Source organism: Silurus meridionalis, chromosome 14 (genome assembly GCF_014805685.1).
Source record: "Silurus meridionalis isolate SWU-2019-XX chromosome 14, ASM1480568v1, whole genome shotgun sequence".
In the NCBI taxonomy this organism is placed as follows: domain Eukaryota; kingdom Metazoa; phylum Chordata; class Actinopteri; order Siluriformes; family Siluridae; genus Silurus; species Silurus meridionalis.
The window spans coordinates 14,156,959-14,182,647 of record NC_060897.1 but is presented as its reverse complement, the minus strand read 5'-3'; the positions used below and the strand labels follow the sequence as shown (position 1 = coordinate 14,182,647).

Sequence of the window (25,689 nt, the reverse complement as noted above, 5' to 3'; positions counted from 1 at the left end):
TTCAGGGATCTTTAGGCCCTCTTTGTGGCCCCCTCATTTCTGGAGTTTACTCCAGGCATGGCCAGTGCTTTTTGTACCCTACGACAGGGAACGTCCCTAAGTGCCCTTAGTCGTCCCACAACCTATTAGCTTCCAGGCATTCTATTCTCCTCCTGTTTAGGCTCAGATCAGGAAAGAGTAAACCGGCTGTGTTTGGTGCAAGCACTAGACATATACATACACGGATAAAGTCGCAACAACTGTTCATCTGCTATGGCCCTCCATGTAAAGCCTCCCTGCAAACAAACAGACCCTTAGCCTCCTATGTGTCCTCTGGTCACCCCGCTCCTTCGGGGTCAGAGAGCACTGAACCCGTAGTGTGGCAGCCTCTAAGGCTTGGTCTTCTGGAGTTTCCCTCCATGACATCTGCAACACTGTGGGCTGGTCTACCCCACTGACCTTGTCAGGTTTTATAACCTTGACCTCAGTGCCAATCCTGGCCGACCTAGCTGTGCCCTTACACATTAGCAGGGACTTGTCAGTCTGGCGGAATTGGACTCTCGTTCCCAAAGCGTTGTTGACCCAGCTCAAGTTCCTGAAAAGGAACGTCTCCAGGTTACATATGTAACCATGTTACCCTTAGAGAACAAGACACAGTGTCTCCAGGCCACACTGCCTGCATCCCTAAAGTGCTTCCTATTCTTTTCGGAAGCCAGCGCCGGCTTCACTTTATGTGCTTTTATAGCTCATTAAGTCACCCTGCACCGCGCTTTCCATTGGTCGGATTACACACGTGATTTAGAGTGTGGACAACACTTCCTTCACGCAAAGCGTGGTTGACGCAACGTCTCATTCCCTCAGGGAACCAGTGTTACATACGTTACCTGGAGTCGTTTATAAACCTATTTGAGGCATTTTAGTGAGATGTTCCTTGCCATAATTTCTAACTTGCTAATTAGGGACAAACTTAGAGATGACATATTTAAATTTTAAATTCTTTACCCATTTATTTCTTTGAAGTTGCTTTGTCGGAATACACGTTAAAAGCACTATACAGAATTGGATTGAAATAAATGCAATAATCAGGTAGAATATAAAGATTTGTTAAATAATACCTTAAATTTTAAGTGGTCAGAAGTTAAGAAAGTTAAGAAAGCCAGATATAGTTAAGGTTTTATTTCTAATCTCAGGTAAGCCAAAGTTTTATCCATAAAAAGTAGACTACTCAACTCCCAAAGATAATGATCTGCACATGAGACCTGCCTCTTGTACAAGGTATTCAATTTCACAAAACTTCTATTGAAAATCCAACTTTTCACTGATTCGTTTAACTTTTCACTGATTTGTTTCAGAACCATACTACAGTGAGATATTTGATCATTCGATCCACTAAACTACTAATATATACATATACATGGAAATTATTGTGAAACATTTTAATAAAATCTTTAGGGAATTTGAGTTTCCCATGTACTGTAATATTAAATCAAAGGTGCCCAAACCTTTTTCTATGAAAGATAAAGAAAAATATAAATTCAATGAAGTCTAAGCCAAAAATAAACTTAGCATTATACTGAACATTAAATTAAATTGTATGTGATTAAATGTGTACAAAATAATGAACAAAAACAATCAAATCAAATCAAATCAAATTTTATTAACACTACATATTCTACTTACTAATTTATTTTCTTTAGGTTCTAAACTGATAGCAAAATGAGAAACAATCCAATGTATAGTACAATAGAGTTCAATGCCTAATAAAGCTATTCAGTGATCTCTAATTAAACACAGGAAGCTGATTCTTATTTCTCTCTCTCTCTCTCTCTCTCTCTCTCTCTCTCTCTCTCTCTCTTTCTCTTCTTATATATGACGTGATCAAATAAAAAATTACCATGGGCCAATTCTGGCAAATGGGCTCTACTTTTTGGCATCTCTGTCTTAAAGCAATCGACTCTGCTTTCATGACAGGCCAAGGTGATTATTATTCTTTATAAAATTACTTTATGCTACTAACCAAGATAAGATAAGATAAGATAAGATATATATATATATATATATATATATATATATATATATATATATATATATATATATATAAAATAATAGAGACATACTATAGTATACAGTATATACACAACACAATGTATAAATACATAAAAAGTCTTTTATACCACCCTTGGTACTAAAGAGGGGTGAAGGAGAGAGCTTTTTGCATATGGATATAAACATTTACATCCCTGCTAAAATTGCGGGTTTTTATCATGAATAAAAAAAATTTAAACACGCTATACATTATCATGTCACCTCTTTTTTAACTGTTAATGTGAGCAACCAACAATGAAAAAAAAACATGCAATAACCTGGCACCAATCAAACTCCTGCTTAAAAATAATTATCATACACGTCATCATTGAAGTAATTCTGTTTGCTTTCACATTAACATTAGAAAAACGTGACCTTGTTTCCTAGAATGATCCTGGTTTCATTCACAAAAACCTAGATTTTTACCAGAGATGTATAAACTTTAATATCCACTTTAAATTTGGAAACCTGTTCTAATTAAGAACTATGCAGAAAAATGCTGTTTTATTGAATTACTGGTTGGGGACCACTGATCTATGGTACAGTATAAGCAATATGGGTACATGGAGATGGCAGTGCCGCTGGACACATCTATCAATTGCACGTTTACATTATTCTACCTGAAACTGAATTGGGAGAAGATGGAAAAAGCTATCCATCCAAGTCAGGCCCAGCAGTAATCCAGCATCACCATAGCTGCAGATGGCGTGTCAAAGCAAAATAAAATTATGCTGGTTTAATTCGGATCAAAGCAAATCAGATCAAAGTGGGGTTTGCTGCTCCTTGTGCTATATTAAAGAGTCCATTTGATGAGATTTACCTGGAGGTGTTAATTATTTAATCAACTAACAAACATGGCAACATGATGAACTAACCATTAATTCAATGCGTATATATGACAAATCAAGTGCCTTATTATATAGTCTTAACCAAGATTTAAATTGTCTGACACAATTCTAAATTGAATTTGGTTCAGAGAATACACATAAGATGAGTTATCCAAACAGTGAATGTTGTATCATATTAATAGATAAAAATACTTAACCAAATTATTGTACTTACTTTGTTAAGAGGCCAATTATTGAAAAATTGCAACACATTTGGATATTAATGCTGTTATAATGTACAATTTAAATACAAACTATTCAGTTGTATTTGAATTGTACATTGAAATACATTAAATTGTAATGCAAAGTTATCAATACCAAAACACTACTGATGTCCAGTCATCACACACTGCTGCCCTGAACTCGACACCATGAAGCCTCTCAACCCCTGGTACAAGGAGTCTTGTCACCATGGAGACTATGGGAAAAATGCTAATTCTGAGGAGACTTTTAAGCAAGACACACACACAAACACACAAACACACACACACACACACACACACACACACACACACACACACAGAGTACTGTACCTCTCCAGAGTAGAGCTGAGCTCCTCCAGGCTGTGGCTTTTGCTGCTGTTGCTGAGTTTTGCTAGAGTGTCAATTCTCTTCAAAATAATCTCCAACATGTCACTGATTTTTCTGAGGACTCCACGAGACTCTGGCCCTCCCAGGACTGTCTCAAATACACACACACACACACACACACACACACACACACACACACACACACACACACACACACACACACAGAAAAATGATGTGAGAGCAATAGAGCAAAAAATAAATGCACAAAATGATTCATACTGACATTCTGATCTTAACCGATCAAGCCCTTCTTGTAGGTCCACATTAAGAGTTCACATATTTGACAGAAGTTGTGTTTTGCCAAGGTTATATAGTCATAACTCAAGGATTTACTAAGAAACAACGGCAAGATTATTTTATAAGATACAGAGTATATCCAATGCAATGCACATCTCTGCACACACATGCAGCTTGGCACAGCATACATTAAATGGAGCTACTAAAACACCACAAATAAATTGGTGATTTAAACCAGTCAGTGTTGTAAGACAGCACCCCCTCTTGGTGATAATTTATTAAATCGTGTCCTGTGATAAGCATATTCAATTTAAAATTTCCTTTATGCAAAGATTTTTCAACATACTATTTTTTATGGAAAATAATTTTATGGAATAATTTGCTCATTAAAACACCTGACTACTATTATCAACTGAATAAAAAATGTAGCTTGTCCTAGGGGAAGAAATAACATTGACAACATGCATTAACAATTTTCACAAAAATATACATAGTTAGCAAGCTGCAGGCAATGTTGCTGAGTAATGTAATGAGTACTGTAATTTACACTGACAATAATGTAATTTACACTGACATTGGCTAGAAGTATGCGTCAAATCACAATGACCAAAACAAAACAATAACAACTGGTCGCATCACAACAAGTGGCTTGCATAATGATGTGCAGGTTAGTTGCACCTCAGATGTGTAAGGGCATGTCTCTGCTACACACTGTCCAGTCTTTGGTGTCAACATGATTTTTTTAACTAGGAAATCTTATGTTGTATTGACTTAATGCTTATTCTAAAATTATTAGAACACAAACACTGACTTTTTTTGTTGCACCAAATGTATACAGATGCACTGTGACAATTTTTGGAGTGAACACTGAATATTAATAGTTATTGTAATATACAGTATAAGACACGAAAAAACTTTTCCTGCTGCATTGCAGAGTTCTTATCCATAGTTCAAAAACTGTTACAGTGTTATATATCACAACTATGTATCTTCACAATATACAGTATCTTCTGCTTCTTCTTTCGGCTTCTCCCATTAGGGGTCGCCGCAGCGGATCAACTGTCTCCATACCCCCCGTCCACTACATCTGCCTCTTTCAACCAAACTACCTCCATGTCTTCCCCCAACACATCCATAAACCTCCTCCTTGGTCTTCCTCCTTTCCTCCTTCCTGGTGGCTCTATCCTAAGCATTCTCCAACTGATATACCCCATGTATCTTGCCTCCCTCACCTTGTCTCCAAAACATCCTACATGCACTATTCCTCTAATAAACTAATTTCTAATCCTGTCCATCCTTGTCACTCCCAACGAAAAACCACATCTTCAGCTCTGCTACCTCCTGCCCACCTCCTGTGTTTTACTCAATGCCACTGTCTCTAAACCATACAACATTGCAGGTCTCACCACAGTCCTATAAACTTTCCCTTTGACTCTTGCAAACACTCTTCTATCACAAATCACACCTGCCACTCTTCTCCACCCATTCCACCCTGCCTGCACTCTTTTCTTCACTTCTTTAATACACTCTCCATTCTCCCTTCTCTCCAGCGCGTACCTCCACCCCTCCATGCTCTTCTCAACCTGCTCCCTACTCTCACCACAAATAACAATATCATACACAAACATCATAGTCCATGAAGACTCCTGTTTGACCTCGTCTGTCAACTGGTCCATCACCACTGCAAACAGTAAAGGTCTCAGAGCCGATCCTTGATGCCAGTCTGTCGTTCTTACTGCACACTTTACTGCGGTCACACTGTCCTCATACATGTCCTGCACCACCCTCACATACTTCTCTGACACACCTGACTTTCTCATACAGTACCACAATTCCTCTCTTGGCACCCTGTTGTACGCTTTCTCTAAATCCACAAACACACAATGCAACTCCTTCTGACCTTATCTATACGTCTCCATCAACATTCTCAAAGCAAATAATGCATTTGTGGTGCTCTTCCTCAGCATAAAACCATACTATTGCTCACAGATGGTCACTTTTCTCTCAGCCTGGATTCCACTACCCTTTCCAATGACTTCATGGTGTGACTGATCAACTTAATTCCCCTGTAGTTACTGCAGGTCTGCACATCTCCCTTGTTCTTAAAGATCGGTACCAGCACACTCCTTCTCCATTTCTCAGGCTTCCCCTTTACCTTTCAAAATCCTGTTAAACAATCTTGTTAAAAACTCCACTGCCATCTCTCCTAAACATATCCATGCTTCTACCGGTATGTCATCTGGTCCAACCAACTTTCCACTTTTCATCCTCTTAATTGCTGCTCTCACTTGCTTTTTACTAATCCTATCCATTTCCTGCTTCATCTCCACACCATCCAACCTTCTCTCTCTCTCATTTTCCTCCCTCATCAACTGCTCAGAATACTCCCTCTATTTTCTAAACACACACTCCTCACTAGTCAAGACATTTCCATCTACATCCTTTATTGCACTAACTTGCAGCACATCCTTCCCAGCTCAGTCCCTTTGCCTGACAACTCCTTTTCTTCCTCCTTAGTGTCCAACTTCTCATACAGCTCCTCATATGCCTTTTCCTTGGCTTTTGCCACATCCCTCTTTACCTGCTGCTGCATCTCCTTGTACTCCTGCCTACTTTTCACATCACTCTGTCGATCCCAATTCTGTTTTGCCAACCTCTTTCTCCTTATGCTCCCCATGCATTTCCCCATTCCACAACCACGTCTTTTTGTCTTCCTTTCTATTTCCAGATGTCACACCAAGTACCTTTCTAGCTGTCTCCCTTATCACTTCTGCAGTAGTTGCCCAATCATCCAGCACCTCTTCACCACCACTGAGCCCATCTGACCTCTTCCCTGAATCTCACACTACAGTCTTCCTCCTTCAGTTTACTGTTTACAGTTTACAATTCTTCTTTCAGTCTTCACTATGCTTCTCTTCTTCTTCACCTCCAAAACCATCTTACAGACCACCATCCGATGCTGTCTAGCTACACTGTCCCCTGCCAACACCTTAGAGTCTCCAATCTCCTTCAGGTTGCATCTCCTACATAGAACATTGTCCACCTGTGTGCACCTTCCTCCACTCTTATAGTTCACCCTATGCTCCTCCTTCTTTTTAAAATGTGTTCACCACTGCCATTTCTATCCATTTAGCAAAATCTACCACAATCTGCCCTTCCACATTCCTCCTTAAAGCCATATCTACTCATCACCTCCTCGTCCCCTTTGTTCCCTTCACCTACATGCCTATTGAAATCTGCCCCAATCACCAATCTTTCATTCCTAGGTACACCTTCTACCACTTCATCTAACTCACTCCAGAATTTTTCCTTTTCCTCCATCTCACAACCCACTTGTGGAGCATATGCACTGATGACATTTATCATTGCCCCTTCAACGTCCAGCTTCACGTTCATCACCCTATTAGAAACTCTCTTCACCTCCACTACACTTTTACTGTACTCTTCCTTTAAAATCACCATTTCTCTTTCCATCCACACCATAAAAGAACAGTTTAAACCCACCGCCAATGTTCCTGGCCTTACTCCCTTTCACTTGGTCTCCTGAACACACAACATATCTACCTTTCTCCTCCCCATCATATCAGCTAACTCTTTCCCTTTACCAGTCATAGTACCAACATTTAAAGCACCAACCTTATCCTCCACTCTCCTCCACTTCTCCTGTCTCTGTAGACATATTCCTCCTCTCCTTCTCCTCCTTCGGCCAACAGTAGCCCAATTTCCACCGGTACCCTGTTGGCTAACGATACCTGTGGCGGTCCTTGGTAACCCGGGCCTCAACCGATCAGGTATGAATTTCTCTTTCGTGATCTGCATATTTGATTTGGCACATGTTTTACGCTGGATGACCTTCCTAACGCAACCCTCCTCGTTTATCCGGGCTTGAGAACGGCACTAAGAGTGCACTGGCTTATGCAACCCTAATGGCTGGGTTTCACAATATACAGTATGCATTAGATTTTTATTATATGTTTTAATCTTTAATCTTTGAATTTTTAAATATATTCTTAACAGTTATGCTTTTTATTGTATCATGCTTTGCTGAAAATGGAGAAATGCAAGATGCTTTATCTTTTGAAAAGGCATACAGGCAATAAGTTCAGCAGAAATGGACTCCCTGTGTAAATATTAATATAACATTTCACCTTAAATATTGTTAGTCTTGCCAGGAGTCAGCAAGATGAACATCAAGATTTTGTGAAAGTAGACCATTGATGAGCTTTGTATTATTTTTTTTGTTTCTTATCGCTTCAGAAATTCAACCCTGGGGATATTAAATAAAGATTCAGCAGCATACTGTCACGGATAGACCAGGCGTAAAACAGAATGTCTTTATTTTGTTTTAACATACAAACACACGTGAGTTTGAGATGTGACTGGAGCAGATAGAACACTTAACTGAGGACTTCCTGTGAACCGTAGCCAGGAGCATGGAAGCACATAGAACAAAGCAGTCGGTAGTTTGGAATGATCTATGGTAGTAACCTGTAGATCGGATGGTGAGTGAAGATGATTAGGGATTTTATAAAGGAGACGGGTAAATAGAGGACAGGTGTAGGTGATTTGGCAGTTGTAGGTGATTAGTAGGAGGAAGAGGCTGAGCGCAAAAGTGTTGAGCAAAGGAGGGAGGTGTGGCTGGTGGTTCTCTGACACATACATAGACAAAAGTTGCATTTAACACAGGGATAAAACAGTTTAAGTACAGCCGGTCAAATATCTGTCCTTGTCAGTGTATATTCAACATAATAAACAGATGGACACATAGGCTGAATAAATAAATAAATAAATAAATAAATACATCCAGCAGAGAGACAAATGAGGCAGCAGTCTAGTATTTTTTTTCCAGATCCTCTAAGGCTCCAATTTGCTGTGAGCTAAAGAGCTGCAGTGCAAAGAAAAGAGACGGCAATGTTTCACCTGACCAATTAAACGGCACCCAGACAGAGCTTGCAGTTCACTAAGTCTCCTAACCACAGGCCTCATAAATTGTCTGCTTTTAGGGTATTGTAGTCACAGAGGAGTAAAGGCTTGATACTTTTTGAACTTCATACAGCGAGACATTTGCAATTGGACCTGCAATTGCCTGAAAAATAAAGAGCCTCCACTGCAGCTCCATCTTTCAAATAGTCTACATTTAGACCCAGTCAATTTGTGCTTGAAAAACATTTACTAATCTGAAAATGATAAAAAGAAAGTCTGTGTGGTTGTGTGGTGCTCTTTGATACAGACAGTAAAACTCCAGTCAGGTTTTATGTCCTTACTATGTTCTTACAGTAAATTGAAGATTATTTGAGTGGAGACACTCTGGACTAAGGTTAAGCAAACAGTTATTTATTCAATGGTGAGAAAAATACATTGGTAATACATTTTTTTTTAACTTTTTTTTATGTATTTTTTTTTCAGTTAAATCAGAATCAGAATCAGAATCAGGTTTATTGGCCAAGTGTGTTGACACACACAAGGAATTTGGTTCCAGCTGTTTGTTACTCTCAAAAGTACAGACATAAATAAAAAACCTATACATGACAAAACAGACAAGACAAGACAAAAACAGACTATACAAGACAATATAGACAATACAGACAATGTGAGACAGTATAGACAGTGTGGGTTATAAATAGGGATACAGACCAGTAATGTACATAAAGTGTGGGAGTGCATGGTAGTGTAAATGACAGTATTGTGTGCCAGGTATGATTAGATAGTTTACTATAAACTTTGTACAGTATATAGCAGCAATAGTGTGTGCAACATATACAGATAATGTGATGACTGACAGTTCTGTGCAGTACTCATAGATGTGAAGCAGGGAATATAATTGTCATTTGTTAGTGAGGGTGATTGCTTGGGGAAAGTTTCTGTGTCTGGCAGTTTTTGTGAACACAGTTCTGTAGCGCCTGCCAGAAGGGAGGAGCTGAAAGATGTTGTGTCCAGGGTGTGAAGTGTCATTAATTATTTTTTTCTGCCCGGTTTCTGGTTCTTGTATGGTATAAGTCCTGGAGAGTGGGCAGGGGGGCAACAATGATTTTTTTCTGCTGTTTTAACGGTTTTCTGCAGTCTGGTTCTGTCCTGTTTTGTTGCTGTTCCAAACCAGATGGTGATTGATGAGCACAGGACAGATTCAATGACTGCAGTGTAGAACTGTATCAACAGCTCCTGTGGCAGACTGTACTTCCTTAATTGACGTAGAAAGTACATCCTCTGCTGGGCCTTTTTCAGAATCGAGTTTATGTTTGATTCCCATTTCAGGTCTTGGGAAATGGTAGTGCCCAGAAACTTGAAGTTCTCCACAGATGACACAGGGATGTTGGATATTGTGAGGGGGAGTAGTGTTGAAGGATGTTTCCTAAAGTCCACTATCATCTCCACAGTTTTGAGTGTGTTTAGCTCAAGGTTGTTCTGACTGCACCATAGCACCAGCTGCTTCACCTCCTGCTTATATGCAGACTCGTCACCATCTTGGATTAGTCCAATGAGCGTGGTGTCATCTGCAAATTTCAGGAGTTTGACAGTTGGGTCACTTGATATGCAGTCATTCGTATAAATGGAGAATAGCAGTGGGGAAAGAACACACCCCTGAGGAGCACCAGTGCTAACTGTCCGAATACCGGAGGTAACACCTCCCAGTCTCACCTGTTGTTTCCTGCCTGTCAGGAAGCTGGTGATCCATTGACAGATGGCAGGGGGTATAGTGAGGTTTAGGAGTTTGGAGTGGAGAATTCCCGGAATTATTGTATTGAAAGCCGAACTAAAGTCAACAAACAGAATCCGGGCATATGTTCCTGGGCAGTCAAGGTGTTGCAGAATGTAGTTTAGCCCCATATTGACTGCGTCATCCACCGATCTGTTTGCTCGGTATGCAAACTGTAGAGGATCCAGCAGCTGTTCTGTCACCTTCTTTAGATGGGCCAATACCAGCTTTTCAAAGGTCTTCATGACGACAGATGTCAGAGCGACAGGCCTGTAGTCATTCAGTCCAGTAATGGAGGGTTTCTTGGGGACCGGGATGATTGTGGAGAGTTTAAAGCAGGAGGGGACCTCACACAACTCCAGTGATCTGTTGAAGATAGAGGTGAAGATGGGAGCCAGTTGGTCAGCACATGCTTTGAGACAGGAGGGGGAGACACCGTCTGGGCCGGGAGCTTTCCTTGTCTTCTGTCTCTGAAAGAGCCGATATACATCCTTTTCACAAATCGTGAGCGCAACTTGAGTGCTGGGAGGAGTTGTAAGAGAGGATTCCAGAGGTGTGATGGGGCAGACATTGGGCTGGGTTGGATGAGAGGTGTGAAGATATTGTTCTCAAACCTGCAGTAGAAGGTGTTGAGGTTGTGAGCCAGGTCTTTGTTTGCTTCAGTGGGGAGGGGTAGTCTCCTGTAGTTTGTGATATTTTGCAGGCCTTTCCACACTGATGCAGGGTTGTTAGCTGAAAACCTGCTTTTCAAGTAGCTTCTTTTGGCTATTCTGATCTCTTTTGTCAGTTGGTTCCTGGCCTGCTTGTACAGTGCTTTGTCCTCCCCTCTGTATGCATCTTCCTTGGCATGTCAAAGTTTTTTCAGTTTGGCTGTGAACCATGGCTTGTTGTTACTGAACTTGCAGAAGGTTTTGGTTGGCACACACATGTCTTCACATAAACTGATGTAGGATGTCACAGTGTCAGTCAGCTCATCCAGGCTGTCAGTTCCAGCCTCAAAGACACTCCAATCAGTGCAGTCAAAGCAGTCTTGTAGTTCCTGCTTTGCCTCACTGGTCCATCTCTTCACTTTTTTGACTACAGGCTTAACAGATTTTAGTTTCTGCCTGTATGTTGGAATAAGATGAACCAAGCAGTGATCAGAGTTCCCTAAAGCTGCCCGGGGTACAGAGCGATACGAGTCCTTAAGAATGGTGTAGCAATGATCCAGTGTGTTTTTCCCTCTTGTCGGACAGTTAATATGTTGCCTGTATTTTGGAAGTTCAAGTGTTAGTTTTGCTCTGTTAAAGTCTCCAAGGATAATAAAAAGAGAATCCGGATGTTTTTGCTCCAAGCCGGATATTTGGTTTGCCAGGTTTTGCAGTGCATCATTCATGTTGGCCTGAGGTGACTAAAGAGCAACTAAATAGATTTCCATTTGTGTGTTCTGAATTAAGTCTCATTAATCAACATGTACAGTGTTTTATAAAAGTTTGAATTTGCAAATAAATACTTAATATATTAAATTAAATTTATTACATTTGTGTGTGTTTTAGAACACAATATATTAAAACTATAATATCATATAATAATAATATACTATATAATATACTAATAATACAATTTGTATATATTAAAAACCTTTTAAAAATCATTTTAAATTCCACAGATTAATTCATGATTTTTATTTTATTTTTCTGGGCCTCATCTGCACTAAATTTTTTTTAATTAACAGTGATCCATCACTGGCGGGTTCCGAGAGCCAGAGAGCGAGGAGCTTATGAAGGTTGTGACACATGACATTAAGAAGCTGGGCCCAACATGGCAGTGTTGCAGGTGTACCAAGCTGACCTGCTGCACAAGTTAGATTTGGGAGACATTATGGGTGGCCAGGTGCAAGAGCTCCCCCGTAGGGTGGACCTGGCCCTTTGAATCACTGAAAAGCCTTAACCGAGAGGCATCTGTGGCTCACAAGGCCATGCTGCTGGATTTCCCCTCTCTTGCCTTCTGGCCTATTCGGCGACTCTGTTAACTCAGTAGTCGAAAGGTTTCAGGAGGCAAAGAAAAAATCGGCTGCGTTCCAGCAGTATCTCCCACAGCACTCATGGGGCTGCTCGGCGGGCACAGCCCCAACCCCAACCCAGCACCTTTGAAACGGAGCATCACAACACCCCTGGCAGGGATCCGGCGCAGCACTTGGGTTTGAAGCCCCAGGAGGTGACAGATCTGAGGACAGTCATCTTCAATAAGATGGCTTTGACCATGAAGTCCTGACAGGACATATTGGGGAGTGGCCAGAGGGCATGTAGCTTTTCGAATTTTTCTCGGTGACCGTCCATTAACCCTGCCACAAAACATGCTTCAGGGCATGGCCAGCTGCAGCGAGCTTTATCCTCGGTTTTGCCCACCATCTTTGCTGACCAGGAGAACTTGCCGCCTCTTTTGAAGCCACTAGAGCTGCACCGCGGAATTGCCCCGGCTCTAGATGTAATGAAGGTAAAGTAGATTTTTCTTAGGTAAATGAGCAGATCTGGAGGGATATGGATGTAGAGTGTTTGGTGAACTGGGATATTTGTATGCTGTCATCCCCTCCCTCTGACACTTTCACTCAGGTTTGTTGACAGTGGTGTGGTGGATCGTCTTTTATCCCAAAGATCCCTCATTCCTCAGTTTGCTTCTGATCACCATTACTGTACCCCGCAACATTGTTTATCTGCAATAAATGGGCATTTGGTGTAACCCAGATGAGTATGGGTTCCCTCTTGAGTATGGTTCCTCTTAAGGTTTCTTCCTTATGCCATCTCGGGGAGTTTTTTTCTTGCCACAGTCGCCACTGGCATGCTCATCAGGGACAAACTTACACTTATAAAGAACATCTTATTCATTTTTATCACCACATTATGTGTGAAGCTGCTTTGAGAAAATGTTCATTGTTAAAAGAGCTGTACAAATAAAAATTTATTGAATTGAATTGAAGTAAACCTGGCAGCCTGGGAAGTTCTGCCAGACGTGTCTTGATGGGTCCTGCGCACTGTAGTCGTGTGCTATACGATTAAGTTCAGGTCTTGTCTGCCCTGTTTCGACGAGCTTTGTCCCACCCTGGTTTGAACCGAGCAGGTGCTGGTTATGGAACAAGAAGTAAGCACTCTCCTGAGGAAGAAGGCCATTGAGTCATTGAGTCCCTCCATCAGACAGAGAGTCTGGGTTCTACAGCCAGTACTTTATAGTTCGCAAAAAGGACAGTGGGTTGCGTCCTATTCTAGATCTACATCAGCTGAACTGCTCACTTATGAGACTCTGGTTCAAAAAGCTGACCCTCAAGCAGGTCATGTCTTAGATCAGATCAGAAGGACTGGTTTGTCAAGGTAGATCTAAAAGATGCATACTTTTATGTATCCTTTCTCTCTCTTCTCACAGAAAGTTCCTGAGGTTCGCTTTTTGGGGCGAAGCTTACCGATATCGGGTTCTTCCGTTTGGCCTTGCCCTATAACCCGGTACCTTCACAAAGTATGTGGATGCTGCTCTGGCTCCCCTGAGACTTCACGGCATCTGCATCCTCAATTATATTAACAAATGGTTATAGCTCAATTAGAGAAATTAGCGGTGTGGCATCAAGATGTCGTTCTCACTCACATGAAGGAGCTGGGGTTTCAGCTGAACACCAAGAATAGTGTGCTTTCTGCATTACAGAGAACCACTTATCTAGGTGTCATATGAGATTAACTGCTATGCGTGTGCATCTTTTTCCTGCCCGCATTGCATCCATCCTTATGGCCTTCAGGAAAGTCAGAGAAGGGCAGTCACTCACTGTCAAGGAGTTCCAGAGACTACTTGGGCTTATGGCAGCAGCGCTGATGTGATTCCACTTGGCCTCCTGCACACAAGACCCCTTCAGTGGTGGCTCAGGACCCAAAGATTCTCACAGAGGGCAATCCCCTACTATCTGACATGTTTTCTCAGCAGCACCCGAAGGCTTGTACCTGGGTGGAACCTGCCCAAAGTGCTGGAGGCTCTATCTGAGCCCCCCTTCGAGTCCCTGGCCGAGGCTTCATGGAGGCATCTCACAATAAAGACTGTGGCTGGCTTTCTTTTTGGCCTGCTCTGCACCCGCTCTAGGGTGCAGAGGGGGCCACAGAGTAGGTGATTTACAGGCCTTCTCTGTGGCCCCTCTGCACCCTAGAGTGGGATACTTCCCCAGGGTGCCCTCGGTTGTCCCACGACCTGTTAGGCTCCAGGCATTCTATCCACCTCCATTTCATTCCAAAGACCAGAAGAAGCTGAACCGACTGTGTTTGGTGGGAGCACCAGACACTTATGTCCATAGGATGAGTCCTTTGAGGTAGTCGGAACAACTGTTCATCTGCTATGGCCCTCCTAAAAGAGGCCTACCTGCTAATAAGCAGACTCTTAGCAGATGGCTTATCAACACTATCGTGTCCTCCAATGAGTCCTCTGGTCTCCCCGCTCCTTTCAGGGTCAGAGCGCACTTGACCTAGAGTGTGGCAGACTCTAGGGCTTGGTCCTCTGGAGTGTCCCTCCAAGACCTCTGCGACGCTGCAGACTGGTCTACCCCGCTGACCTTTGTCCGATTCTATAACCTTGACCTCTGTGCCACTTCTGGCTGATCTGTTCTTTGACATATCTGTGCTCATACACACTAGTCAGGGACTGGCCCATCTGGCAGGATTGGACTCTCATTCCCAAAGTGTTGCTACACAGCTCCAGTTCCTGAAAGGGAAGGTCTCTAGGTTATGTATATAACCCTAGTTCCCTGAGCGATGGAGATGCTGCGTCCCTTTGCCACACTGCAGCAGCACTTCCTTTTATTTTACAGAAACTGGTGCTGGCTTCACTCCATGTGCTTTTTATAGCTTCCTAGTCGAGACGTCACCCTGCCAGTGATGCCACGCCTTCCATTGGACACAGATTACACACGTGATTCAGAGCATGGACAACGCGGACGCATTCCCAAAGCATTGCAACACAGCATCTCATTCCCTCAGGGAACAAGGGTTACATACGTAACCTAGAGATGTTCTCAATGGTCCTGTCTTCGATCCAACAAATTATGTGCCATTTATTGAAATTTTTTAAGCGTTATTCTAAGTCTGACACATAAAACAAAAATCCAAGTAGAGCAGTAAAGCTTGTCTTGGGTAAACAAATGTTAAAAATACATCCGTTTTCTTAAGCTAATATAGACATGGGTGTCAATAGGTATCATGCTGATTCACTGATGTAAATCAGTCCTGTGGTTTCATGATGAATTACATCTGACAGCCTTGGCATACAGAAAAGGTAGGTCTTGAGGAACTGATTAATCTCCATCAAGTCTAAAATGGAAACAGTTGTCCATCTAAACAAAAAGTTAAGTAGAACACAAATCATTTATTTGAGGTTTCAATCACTCCAGACAGCAGGAAAAAAGTTATTGCCATTTGTATATTTCTATCATTATTTTTTAACACCCAGATTTAATCTTGGGTAAGGGATTAACTGAAGTTGCTCCTGTTTGGTTATATATACTCTTCAAGGTAATTTTGTGAGTCATCTCATTGACTTTATTTCATCAAAACCTGGACAAAAATGCAGCAGAAATCTATATAGGAAGACATTTTATAGCTAGGAGTTTCTTCTTTATGTGTAATCTCAAGATGCCAGACCTAGATTGGACAAGACTGGTTGTCATATTGCATTTAATATGTCTGACTGTAATGAGCCCATACGAAAAAAAAAAAAAACATGAAAAATATAAGCGGGGGAAAAATACAATGCAGGATTAAAAAACTTGGTCCCACTACCATATCTAATGCTTTTAAATATGCAGCGTTCTAAGAATAAACCTGAAGAAATGAAAGCTCGTATCAGATGTGTAAGTACAGAGACATGTTTCTATGCTTTTATTAAAGCATGGGAGATGAGGATTTGCACATTATTCTGTGGTAGTTTACTTTGGTTTTACACTGTGAAATGATTATCACTCTTGCCACCTACAGAATTTCCCTTTGATCTTGTTTGGTAAAATCATTTTCAGATTGAATTTCATCCCTCCTCGTACACAATTACACAAGTGCATACTTTATATATATATATATATATATATATATATATATATATATATATATATATATATATATATATATATATACATATACTGTGTGTGTGTGTATATATATAATATATATATATATATATATATATATATATATATATATATATATATATGTATGTATGTATGTATATATATATATATATATATATATATATATATATATATATATATATATATATATATATGTGTATATCAGTGGTGGGCCTACTCTCACCATCTCTGCTAGCCTAAACACTATCAGAAGCATTGACCTACATTTACAACCTAAATCGTAATATTTGTTCCATTAAATTGTATTCATTTATTCCCAACTGTCTATTCTCCTCTTTTCATACCGTTTCTCCTGGCTGCACTGCTTCCAGTATGTGTATGTGGATGTTAGATTTTTTGTCTAATCAGATTTCAGCCTATATGTGCTGCCATGTCAATCTAATCTGCCCGGGGCCTTCAAAGTCTCTACTGCTGGCCTTTTTTACCTTAGTCTCAATGAGAAGTTAGTCTGTTTCTTAAATAACCAATCAGATTTAAAATTCACCTCACAGGTACTAAATGCATGGCCTGCCACTTATACAGTGGAACCCCGTTGTACGAGCATAATTCGTTCTTGAAAATTGCTCGTGTGTCCATTTGCTCGTAAGTTCGAACTAATTTTCCCCATAGGAATGAATGTAAAAGTGATTTAATCCGTTCCGAAGTGTCATTCGATCGCTTATTTCTGCACTTAAAAACTATTTGTAGCCTATTTTTAAAAACAAATACATTGCAAATTACCATAATATGAACATAATTTAACACTTACTCATGTGATAGTGGTTGATTGCGAGTGTGAGATGCGCACCACGCTCGTAAACTCCTCGGTTTACATGGTAATTCTATTTACTTTCATTTTCACAGCACCATCACTGAATTTCTTGGGAGACATTTTCAAGATTTCTAGTGAAATAAAAGTATACAGTAAACAGTTACTGTGGGAGAGCGTATGAATACGGGAGCCACTTTTATTTGTTTTTTTCTTTGTGTTGTTCTACTTAGTGCCCCGCGCACGCGCGCACACACACACACACACACACACACACACACACGCTCTCCTCCTTAAATGCACCCTCTGATCACTTGAAAAAAGAGAACAATCATTAGGTCACATTAACTGCAGGTGAGGCAATCCCCTGCCTATCTGCTCCCGGACCCGCCCTCCATTCACAAACCGCCGCTCGGCCACGCCCCCGCTGCCACAGTTACAGGGAACCGGCAGCGTGGGTTTGCTCGTGCCTTCAAAATTTGCTCGTGAAACAGGGTAAAATTTTGCGAGCGAGTTTGCTCGTATCTCCGTTTGCTTGTACTATAGGTTGCTCGTACAACGGGGTTCCACTGTATAATATTATTTATATATATATATATATATATATATATATATATATATACATATATATATATATATATATATATATATATATATATATGTATATATATATATACACATACAGTGAGGAAAATAAGTATTTGAACACCCTGCTATTTTGCAAGTTCTCCCACTTAGAAATCATGGAGGGTCTGAAATTGTCATCGTAGGTGCATGTCCACTGTGAGAGACATAATCTAAAAAAATCCAGAAATCACAATACATGATTTTTAAACTATATATTTGTATGATACAGCTGCAAATAAGTATTTGAACACCTGTCTATCAGCTAGAAATCTGACCCTCAAAGACCTATTAGTCTGCCTTTAAAATGTACACCTCCACTACATTTATTATCCTAAATTAGATGCACCTGTGTGAGGTCGTTAGCTGTATAAAGACACCTGTCCAACACATACAATCAGTAAGAATCCAACTACTAACATGGCCAAGACCAAAGAGCTGTCCAAAGACACTAGAGACAAAATTGTACACCTCCACAAGGCTGAAAAGGGCTACGGGAAATTGCCAAGCAGCTTGGTGAAAAAGGTCCACTGCTGGAGCAATCATTAGAAAATGGAAGAAGCTAAACATGACTGTCAATCTCCCTCGGACTGGGGCTCCATGCAAGATCTCACCTCGTGGGGTCTCAATGATCCTAAGGAAGGCGAGAAATCAGCCCAGAACTACAGGAGGAGCTGGTCAATGACCTGAAAAGAGCTGGGACCACCGTTTCCAAGGTTACTGTTGGTAATACACTAAGGCGTCATGGTTTGAAATCATGCATGGCACAGAAGGTTCCCCTGCTTAAACCAGCACATGTCCAGGCACTGTTTAAGTTTGACAATGACCATTTGGATGATCCAGAGGAGTCATGGGAGAAAGTCATGTGGTCAGATGAGACCAAAATAGAACCTTTGGGTCATAATTCCACTAAACGTGTTTGGAGGAAGAAGAATGATGAGTACCATCCAAGAACACCATCCCTACTGTGAAGCATGGGGTGGTAGCATCATCTTTGGGGTGTTTTTCTGCACATGGGACAGGCGACTACACTGTATTAAGGAGAGGATGACCGGGGCCATGTATTGCAAGATTTTGGGAACAACCTCCTTCCCTCAGTTAGAGCATTGAAGATGGGTCGAGGCTGGGTCTTCCAACATGACAATGACCGAAGCACACAGCCAGGATAACCAAGGAGTGGCTCTGTAAGAAGCATATCAAGGTTCTGGCGTGGCCTAGCCAGTCTCAGACCTAAACCCAATAGAGAATCTTTGAGGGAGCTCAAACTCCGTGTTTCTCAGCGACAGGCCAGAAACCTGACTGATCTAGAGAAGATCTGTGTGGAGGTGGGCCAAAATCCCTCCTGCAGTGTGTGCAAACCTGGTGAAAAACTACAGGAAACGTTTGACCTCTGTAATTGCAAACAAAGGCTACTGTACCAAATATTAACATTGACTTTCTCAGGTGTTCAAATACTTATTTGCAGCTGTATCATACCAATAAATAGTTCAAAAATCATACATTGTGATTTCTGGATTTTTTTTTTTTTAGATTATGTCTCTCACAGTGGACATGCGCCTGCGATGACAATTTCAGACCCCTCCATGATTTCTAAGTGGGAGAACTTGCAAAATAGCAGGGTGTTCAAATACTTATTTTTCTCACTGTATATATATATGTATATATACTATACAGGGAGTGCAGAATTATTAGGCAAATGAGTATTTTGACCACATCATCCTCGTTATGCATGTTGTCTTACTCCAAGCTGTATAGGCTGGAAAGCCTACTACCAATTAAGCATATTAGGTGATGTGCATCTCTGTAATGAGAAGGGGTGTGGTCTAATGACATCAACACCCTATATCAGGTGTGCATAATTATTAGGCAACTTCCTTTCCTTTGGCAAAATGGGTCAAAAGAAGGACTTGACAGGCTCAGAAAAGTCAAAAATAGTGAGATATATTGCAGAGGGATGCAGCAGTCTTAAAATAGCCAAGCTTCTGAGCGTGATCATCGAACAATCAAGCGTTTCATTCAAAATAGTCGACAGGGTCGCAAGAAGCGTGTGGAAAAACCAAGGCGCAAAATAACTGCCCGTGAACTGAGAAAAGTCAAGCGTGCAGCTGCCAAGATGCCACTTGCCACCAGTTTGGCCATATTTCAGAGCTGCAACATCACTGGAGTGCCCAAAAGCACAAGGTGTGCAATACTCAGAGACATGGCCAAGGTAAGAAAGGCAGAAAGTCGACCACCACTGAACAAGACACACAAGCTGAAACGTCAAGACTGGGCCAAGAAATATCTCAAGACTGATTTTCTAAGGTTTTATGGACTGATGAAATGAGAGTGAGTCTTGATGGGCCAGATGGATGGGCCCGTGGCTGGATTGGTAAAGGGCAGAGAGCTCCAGTCCGACTCAGGCGCCAGCAAGGTGGAGGTGGAGTACTGGTTTGGGCTGGTATCATCAAAGATGAGCTTGTGGGGCCTTTTCGGGTTGAGGATGGAGTCAAGCTGAACTCCCAGTCCTACTGCCAGTTTCTGGAAGACACCTTCTTCAAGCAGTGGTACAGGAAGAAGTCTGCATCCTTCAAGAAAAACATGATTTTCATGCAGGACAATGCTCCATCACACACGTCCAAGTACTCCACAGCGTGGCTGGCAAGAAAGGGTATAAAAGAAGAAAATCTAATGATATGGCCTCCTTGTTCACCTGATCTGAACCCCATTGAGAACCTGTGGTCCATCATCAAATGTGCGATTTACAAGGAGGAAAACAGTACACCTCTCTGAACAGTGTCTGGGAGGCTGTGGTTGCTGCTGCACGCAATGTTGATGGTGAACAGATCAAAACACTGACAGAATCCATGGATGGCAGGCTTTTGAGTGTCCTTGCAAAGAAAGGTGGCTATATTGGTCACTGATTTGTTTTGTTTGGTTTTGAATGTCAGAAATGTATATTTGTGAATGTTGAGATGTTATATTGGTTTCACTGGTAAAAATAAATAATTGAAATGGGTATGAATTTGTTTTTTGTTAAGTTGCCTAATAATTATGCACAGTAATAGTCACCTGCACACACAGATATCCCCCTAAAATAGCTAAAACTAAAAACTACTTCCAAAAATATTCAGCTTTGATATTAATGAGTTTTTTGTGTTCATTGAGAACATGGTTGTTGTTCAAATTAAATCCTCAAATAAAATTAATCCTCAAAAATACAACTTGCCTAATAATTCTGCACTCCCTGTGTGTGTATATATATATATATATATATATATATATATATATATATATAGTGTATATATACATACACACACACACACAGTAATGACAAACGTGACATATCGCATTTAAATAAGTATTCAGACCCTTTGCAACAATGCAAAGTTTATTGATTGGACATGCTCTGAAAAGGCACATGCTATACCTTTCTATAAAAGGCCTGACAGCTGACAAGGGAAAGGGTTAAAGGAACTGCCTGCACAGCTCAGAGATAGAATTGGTTCAAGGCATAGATCTGGGGAAGGCTTTAAAAAATCTGCTGATGTCACCCGGTTAAACTGAGTCATTGGGGGAGAATCGCCATATTAAGAGGTGATCAAGAACCCACAGGTCACTTTGACTGAGCTCTGGAGATGCACTGCAGAGCTCCACCGATTTGGGCTTTATAGCAAAAAAGGCTAGACAAATGCCTCTCCTGAATGCAAAATCCATGGAATCCAGCTTGGAGGACTCTCAGAATGTGACGAAAAAAATTATCTGGTCTGATGAAATCAAGATTAAACTGTTAAGCCTCAATTCTAAATGTTATGCCTGGATGAATTAAGCTCATCACCTGCCCCAAATCATCAAAAAAGTGAAGCATGATAGTGGCAGTATCATGCTGTAGGGTGTTTGTCAGCAGAAGGGACTTGGTAACTGGTCAGGGTTGAGGAAAAGCTAAATAGAGCAATTCACAGAGATATCCTCAATAAAAACCTCCACATTCACAGCGCTTAGGACCACAGTCTGGGCTGAAAGTTCACCTTCCTACATGACAACAAATGTAAGCACACAGCTAAAACACAGGAGTGGCTTAGGGACAACTTTGTGAGTGGCCCAGTCAGAGCCCTGACTTGAACCCTATTAAATCTCTAGAGAGACCTGAAATTGGCTGTCCACTAACAGTCCAAATCCAACCTGACCCAGCTTGAGAGAATTTGCAATGAAGAATGTCAGACAATCCCCCAATCCAGGTGTGCAAAACATAATAAATAATAAGCGTAATACACAAAAGGCCTCAAGGCTGTAACTGCTGTCAAAGGTGCTTCAGCTTCAGTGCTGACTAAAGGGTCTGAATACTCATGTGATATTTAATTTTTGCATTTTTTTATTTTATTTACAGGCATTTCTAAAATTCTGTTTTCACTTTGTAACTATGGGGTACTGAGTATAGATTAATGAGTAAAGATCCTTGATTTCAAAGATTGTAAGATGCAACATAAAACAAAAAAAAGTGGTAGGGGTCTGAATATTTTCTGAATACACTGCATCTGCTTTGCTAAACGTTTCATCATGAGTTTGATGCTAAATTGAATAAGCGCAAAAAAGAAAAAAAGGTATTACAAAAAAATCATAAAAAGGTGTTAATTGTTTAGTAGTGTGCAAATACAATTTTTACATCGTAAGGTTATTTTGGACTTTGAATGAATCTAAATGCATGTTTTTGCATAGTGTTCCATAGCTGATTTTTTAACAATAGTTTTATTATAAACAGTTTTATAGTAACCTCACTGTATATATTTGGATGATGCTGAGTGGGTTGATATAAATAGTGAACATCTACAACACCACATTGCAAAAAATAGAGCAGGATTTCAGTGGTGGATCCACAATATTGTGACTGGGGTGGTCAAAGTTAGAATGCAGAACATTTGTGCGGTGGCTCACAAGCAAAGCGAAACACATTTCCAGACAATCTAAATGTGCCAATGATAATGGTACACGTTTAACACTACAACAGTAGACAACGGTAGAGTTTTTGTTTACTTTTTCTTTTTGGAATCTGTATTTTTAAATGAATCGTGTTCAGGACTGACTGCAAGTAAATCCTGTAATAGTTCAGTAAAACTTACAACATATTTAACTAAAAATTAATTAATTACTATTGCTGCTCTGTAAAATAGGCGTTAAGCCATAGCACACACTCTATAACTAACAACTGGAACAAACACCCAAAAGGCAAAAAAATAAAAATAAATACTTAACCAATGTGGAACCTGAATAAACTGTGTCAGGGGGCTTTCACATTGCCAGTTTATTTTTAAACAGGTTATGATTCGCATGAGAAATTGGTGAAAGCTGTGGTAACCAACACGAGACTGCACATAGTTGGTGGTCTGAGGTCAGCTGGAAATGTCCTACGATTTCAATGAATGTGAACGTCTTCAGAAAATAACCTGTGCATGTGCTTAACCTGATTATTATTATTATTATTATTATTATTATTGTTGTTGTTGTTTTGCTGTTATAATTTGTATTATTATGATTTATGATTATTATATTACTATTTTGCATATCACCAATAAAATAAAATAAAATAGTTCTACTGAGTCACATTGTGTTCTCCATGCAAGTTTGGGATGAGATAAGATGAATGAAAATGCACCAGAATTAAGTGATTCCTAAACCAGACCAACTCTGGGGGAGCTGGAAACAATCACACTCAGATGTAGACTGCAGCAAAGGTGCCCAGTTTCAAACTCACATAATATATTTGAATTTGGGCCTCTAGAAATCATCCATGTCTAGGCATGTTTGACTGTATTACTGACACATTCTGCTTGACATGACACACTACAGTACTACACTAAATACTCATGTGCGCATTTTAATACTTGCAGCATCTCTGGCTAACTCACAACTTTAAAAATGCTTCACAAAAACAGAAAGTCATGTGGATTTTATTGTCATTTCAGCCCTATGCATTACAGTACACAGTGAAATGAAACAATGTTCCTCATGTTCAAGGTGCTGCATGAAACAATTAACACTAGATGATGAAAAACACAAAACTAAGATGATGCATAGTGCACAACAACATTTAGTGCAAACATCACCGCACGATGAGACAATAAACACTGTCACAGTGCAATCTGGGAATTCTGTGCTGGCTTACCGTTCCCATCAGAAATCAATCAATCAAAAACTACAACAGGCTGCAAAACCCTGCTTCAGCAGCTCTGCATGAATTTTTTAAAAACCAAATCCAGGAAAAGACTTGTGGCAGAGCGCCACTTCAGTATTTTGTATTAAACTAATTAGATTGCATATTGATTAAGAAAAAAAACAAAGCGCACAATACAGGAACAATATTTCAAACCCATATAATCCAGCTAATGCATGTGACACAGCATAAATGTTGACATAATTTCATTTATTTAATTTCATGGCTCTGATTATCCTTCTTGCTTATCATTTAAGAGAAGGCCCACATATCTTGTCATAGCTAAGCTGTTGCAGAGGGAAATACTGTACTCAGTGTTCAGTGATGAAAAGTCAAAGTTTTTCAGGTATTGTTGGCATATTTTAATCCAACTATGCTGGAAGCAAACAACATTGTGCTGATATACAGCATCATTCAGTGAAGATGTGGCTGCAGTTTCAGATGGTTTGAGCCAAGTTTAAAACATGTTTGGACTGAAACAGTTAAATCAACCTGGCAATCCTGATTTCTCGCCCAAGTGCCTGCATACATTAAACCGGTCCTAATTGTTCTGACATTAAAAAAAAATTCTTACAAACAACATGCTTGTCTTTGCATGCAGAAGAGAGCCCTAGATGTTAATATTTGTAAGATGAAACTAGAGAGAGCTGAATATGTTGCTTGCCAAGTTAAAATATTACCCAGTGATCATTCCAGTTAGAAAAAACAGCACCCCAGTATTCTAATATTTATCGTGACAATACTATAAACTGTGTGAAAGACTGGGCTTTTGTCATCAAAATATAAGCACTTGGCTAATTCAAATATTTTCGCAGCACAGCAGGAATTGTGCACATCAGTTTCCTTCATGAATAAAGCAGATAACTACATTTCCTAATATATTATGGTGTATGTTATTTTACTGTATCACTGAGCAATAATATGCCTGAAGCACTATAACAGAATTTATAATAGTAGCTTCGCTGCATGTGTTATGTGTCTGATATCTTTGTGGTTTAGACACAAAAGCTGTACCATTTTATGGCTTTTGCTTCGACAATTAATTGTACTGCATTAAAGCTATAATCCTGCAAAAGGTGTGCTGCCCTGGCATCAGCTTGTGTATTTATTAGCTAGCAGCAAATCTCCCATTGGTTAAAAAAAAAATGCAGGTGCAGGTTTTGACTGATAAAGTGGATTCATTACCTCCCCCTGCAACTCAATCAATATCTGCCAATTGGACTTGGAGGCAGGAGAGAAGACTGCCAGTCTGCAGCCTGTGTGTGTCCATTACTGTTAACTCTGTCTGCTACCGAGTAGCAGAGATGGAAAATTACAGCCCAACAACTTGTTCTGTGACCCTGCATTGTGTGATCTATTAATGCTGTTAACCTGTTTGCATTTTTGGTTACAAGTGGTTTATAACAATGCAAAAAGTATGTTGAAGAATGCCCAGACAGTATTTCTTTGTGTATACATCTGTCTGCCTGTGTTTGTGTGTGCATGTGTGCAATTAAATGAATCAAAGTGGAAGCAT

General features: G+C 40.3%; 1 protein-coding gene across 2 annotated transcripts in view; it reads right to left on the bottom strand.

The window, feature by feature from the left end:
- Window positions 1–25,689, bottom strand: part of LOC124396311 (alpha-1,6-mannosylglycoprotein 6-beta-N-acetylglucosaminyltransferase B-like) — a 116,391-nt gene that overhangs the window by 64,887 nt on the left and 25,815 nt on the right. For both annotated transcript variants that reach the window (XM_046865394.1, XM_046865395.1), the window contains exon 3: window positions 3,485–3,629. In XM_046865394.1, the coding sequence (XP_046721350.1) occupies window positions 3,485–3,629 (145 nt within the window). The remainder of the gene's footprint in view (window positions 1–3,484; window positions 3,630–25,689) is intronic.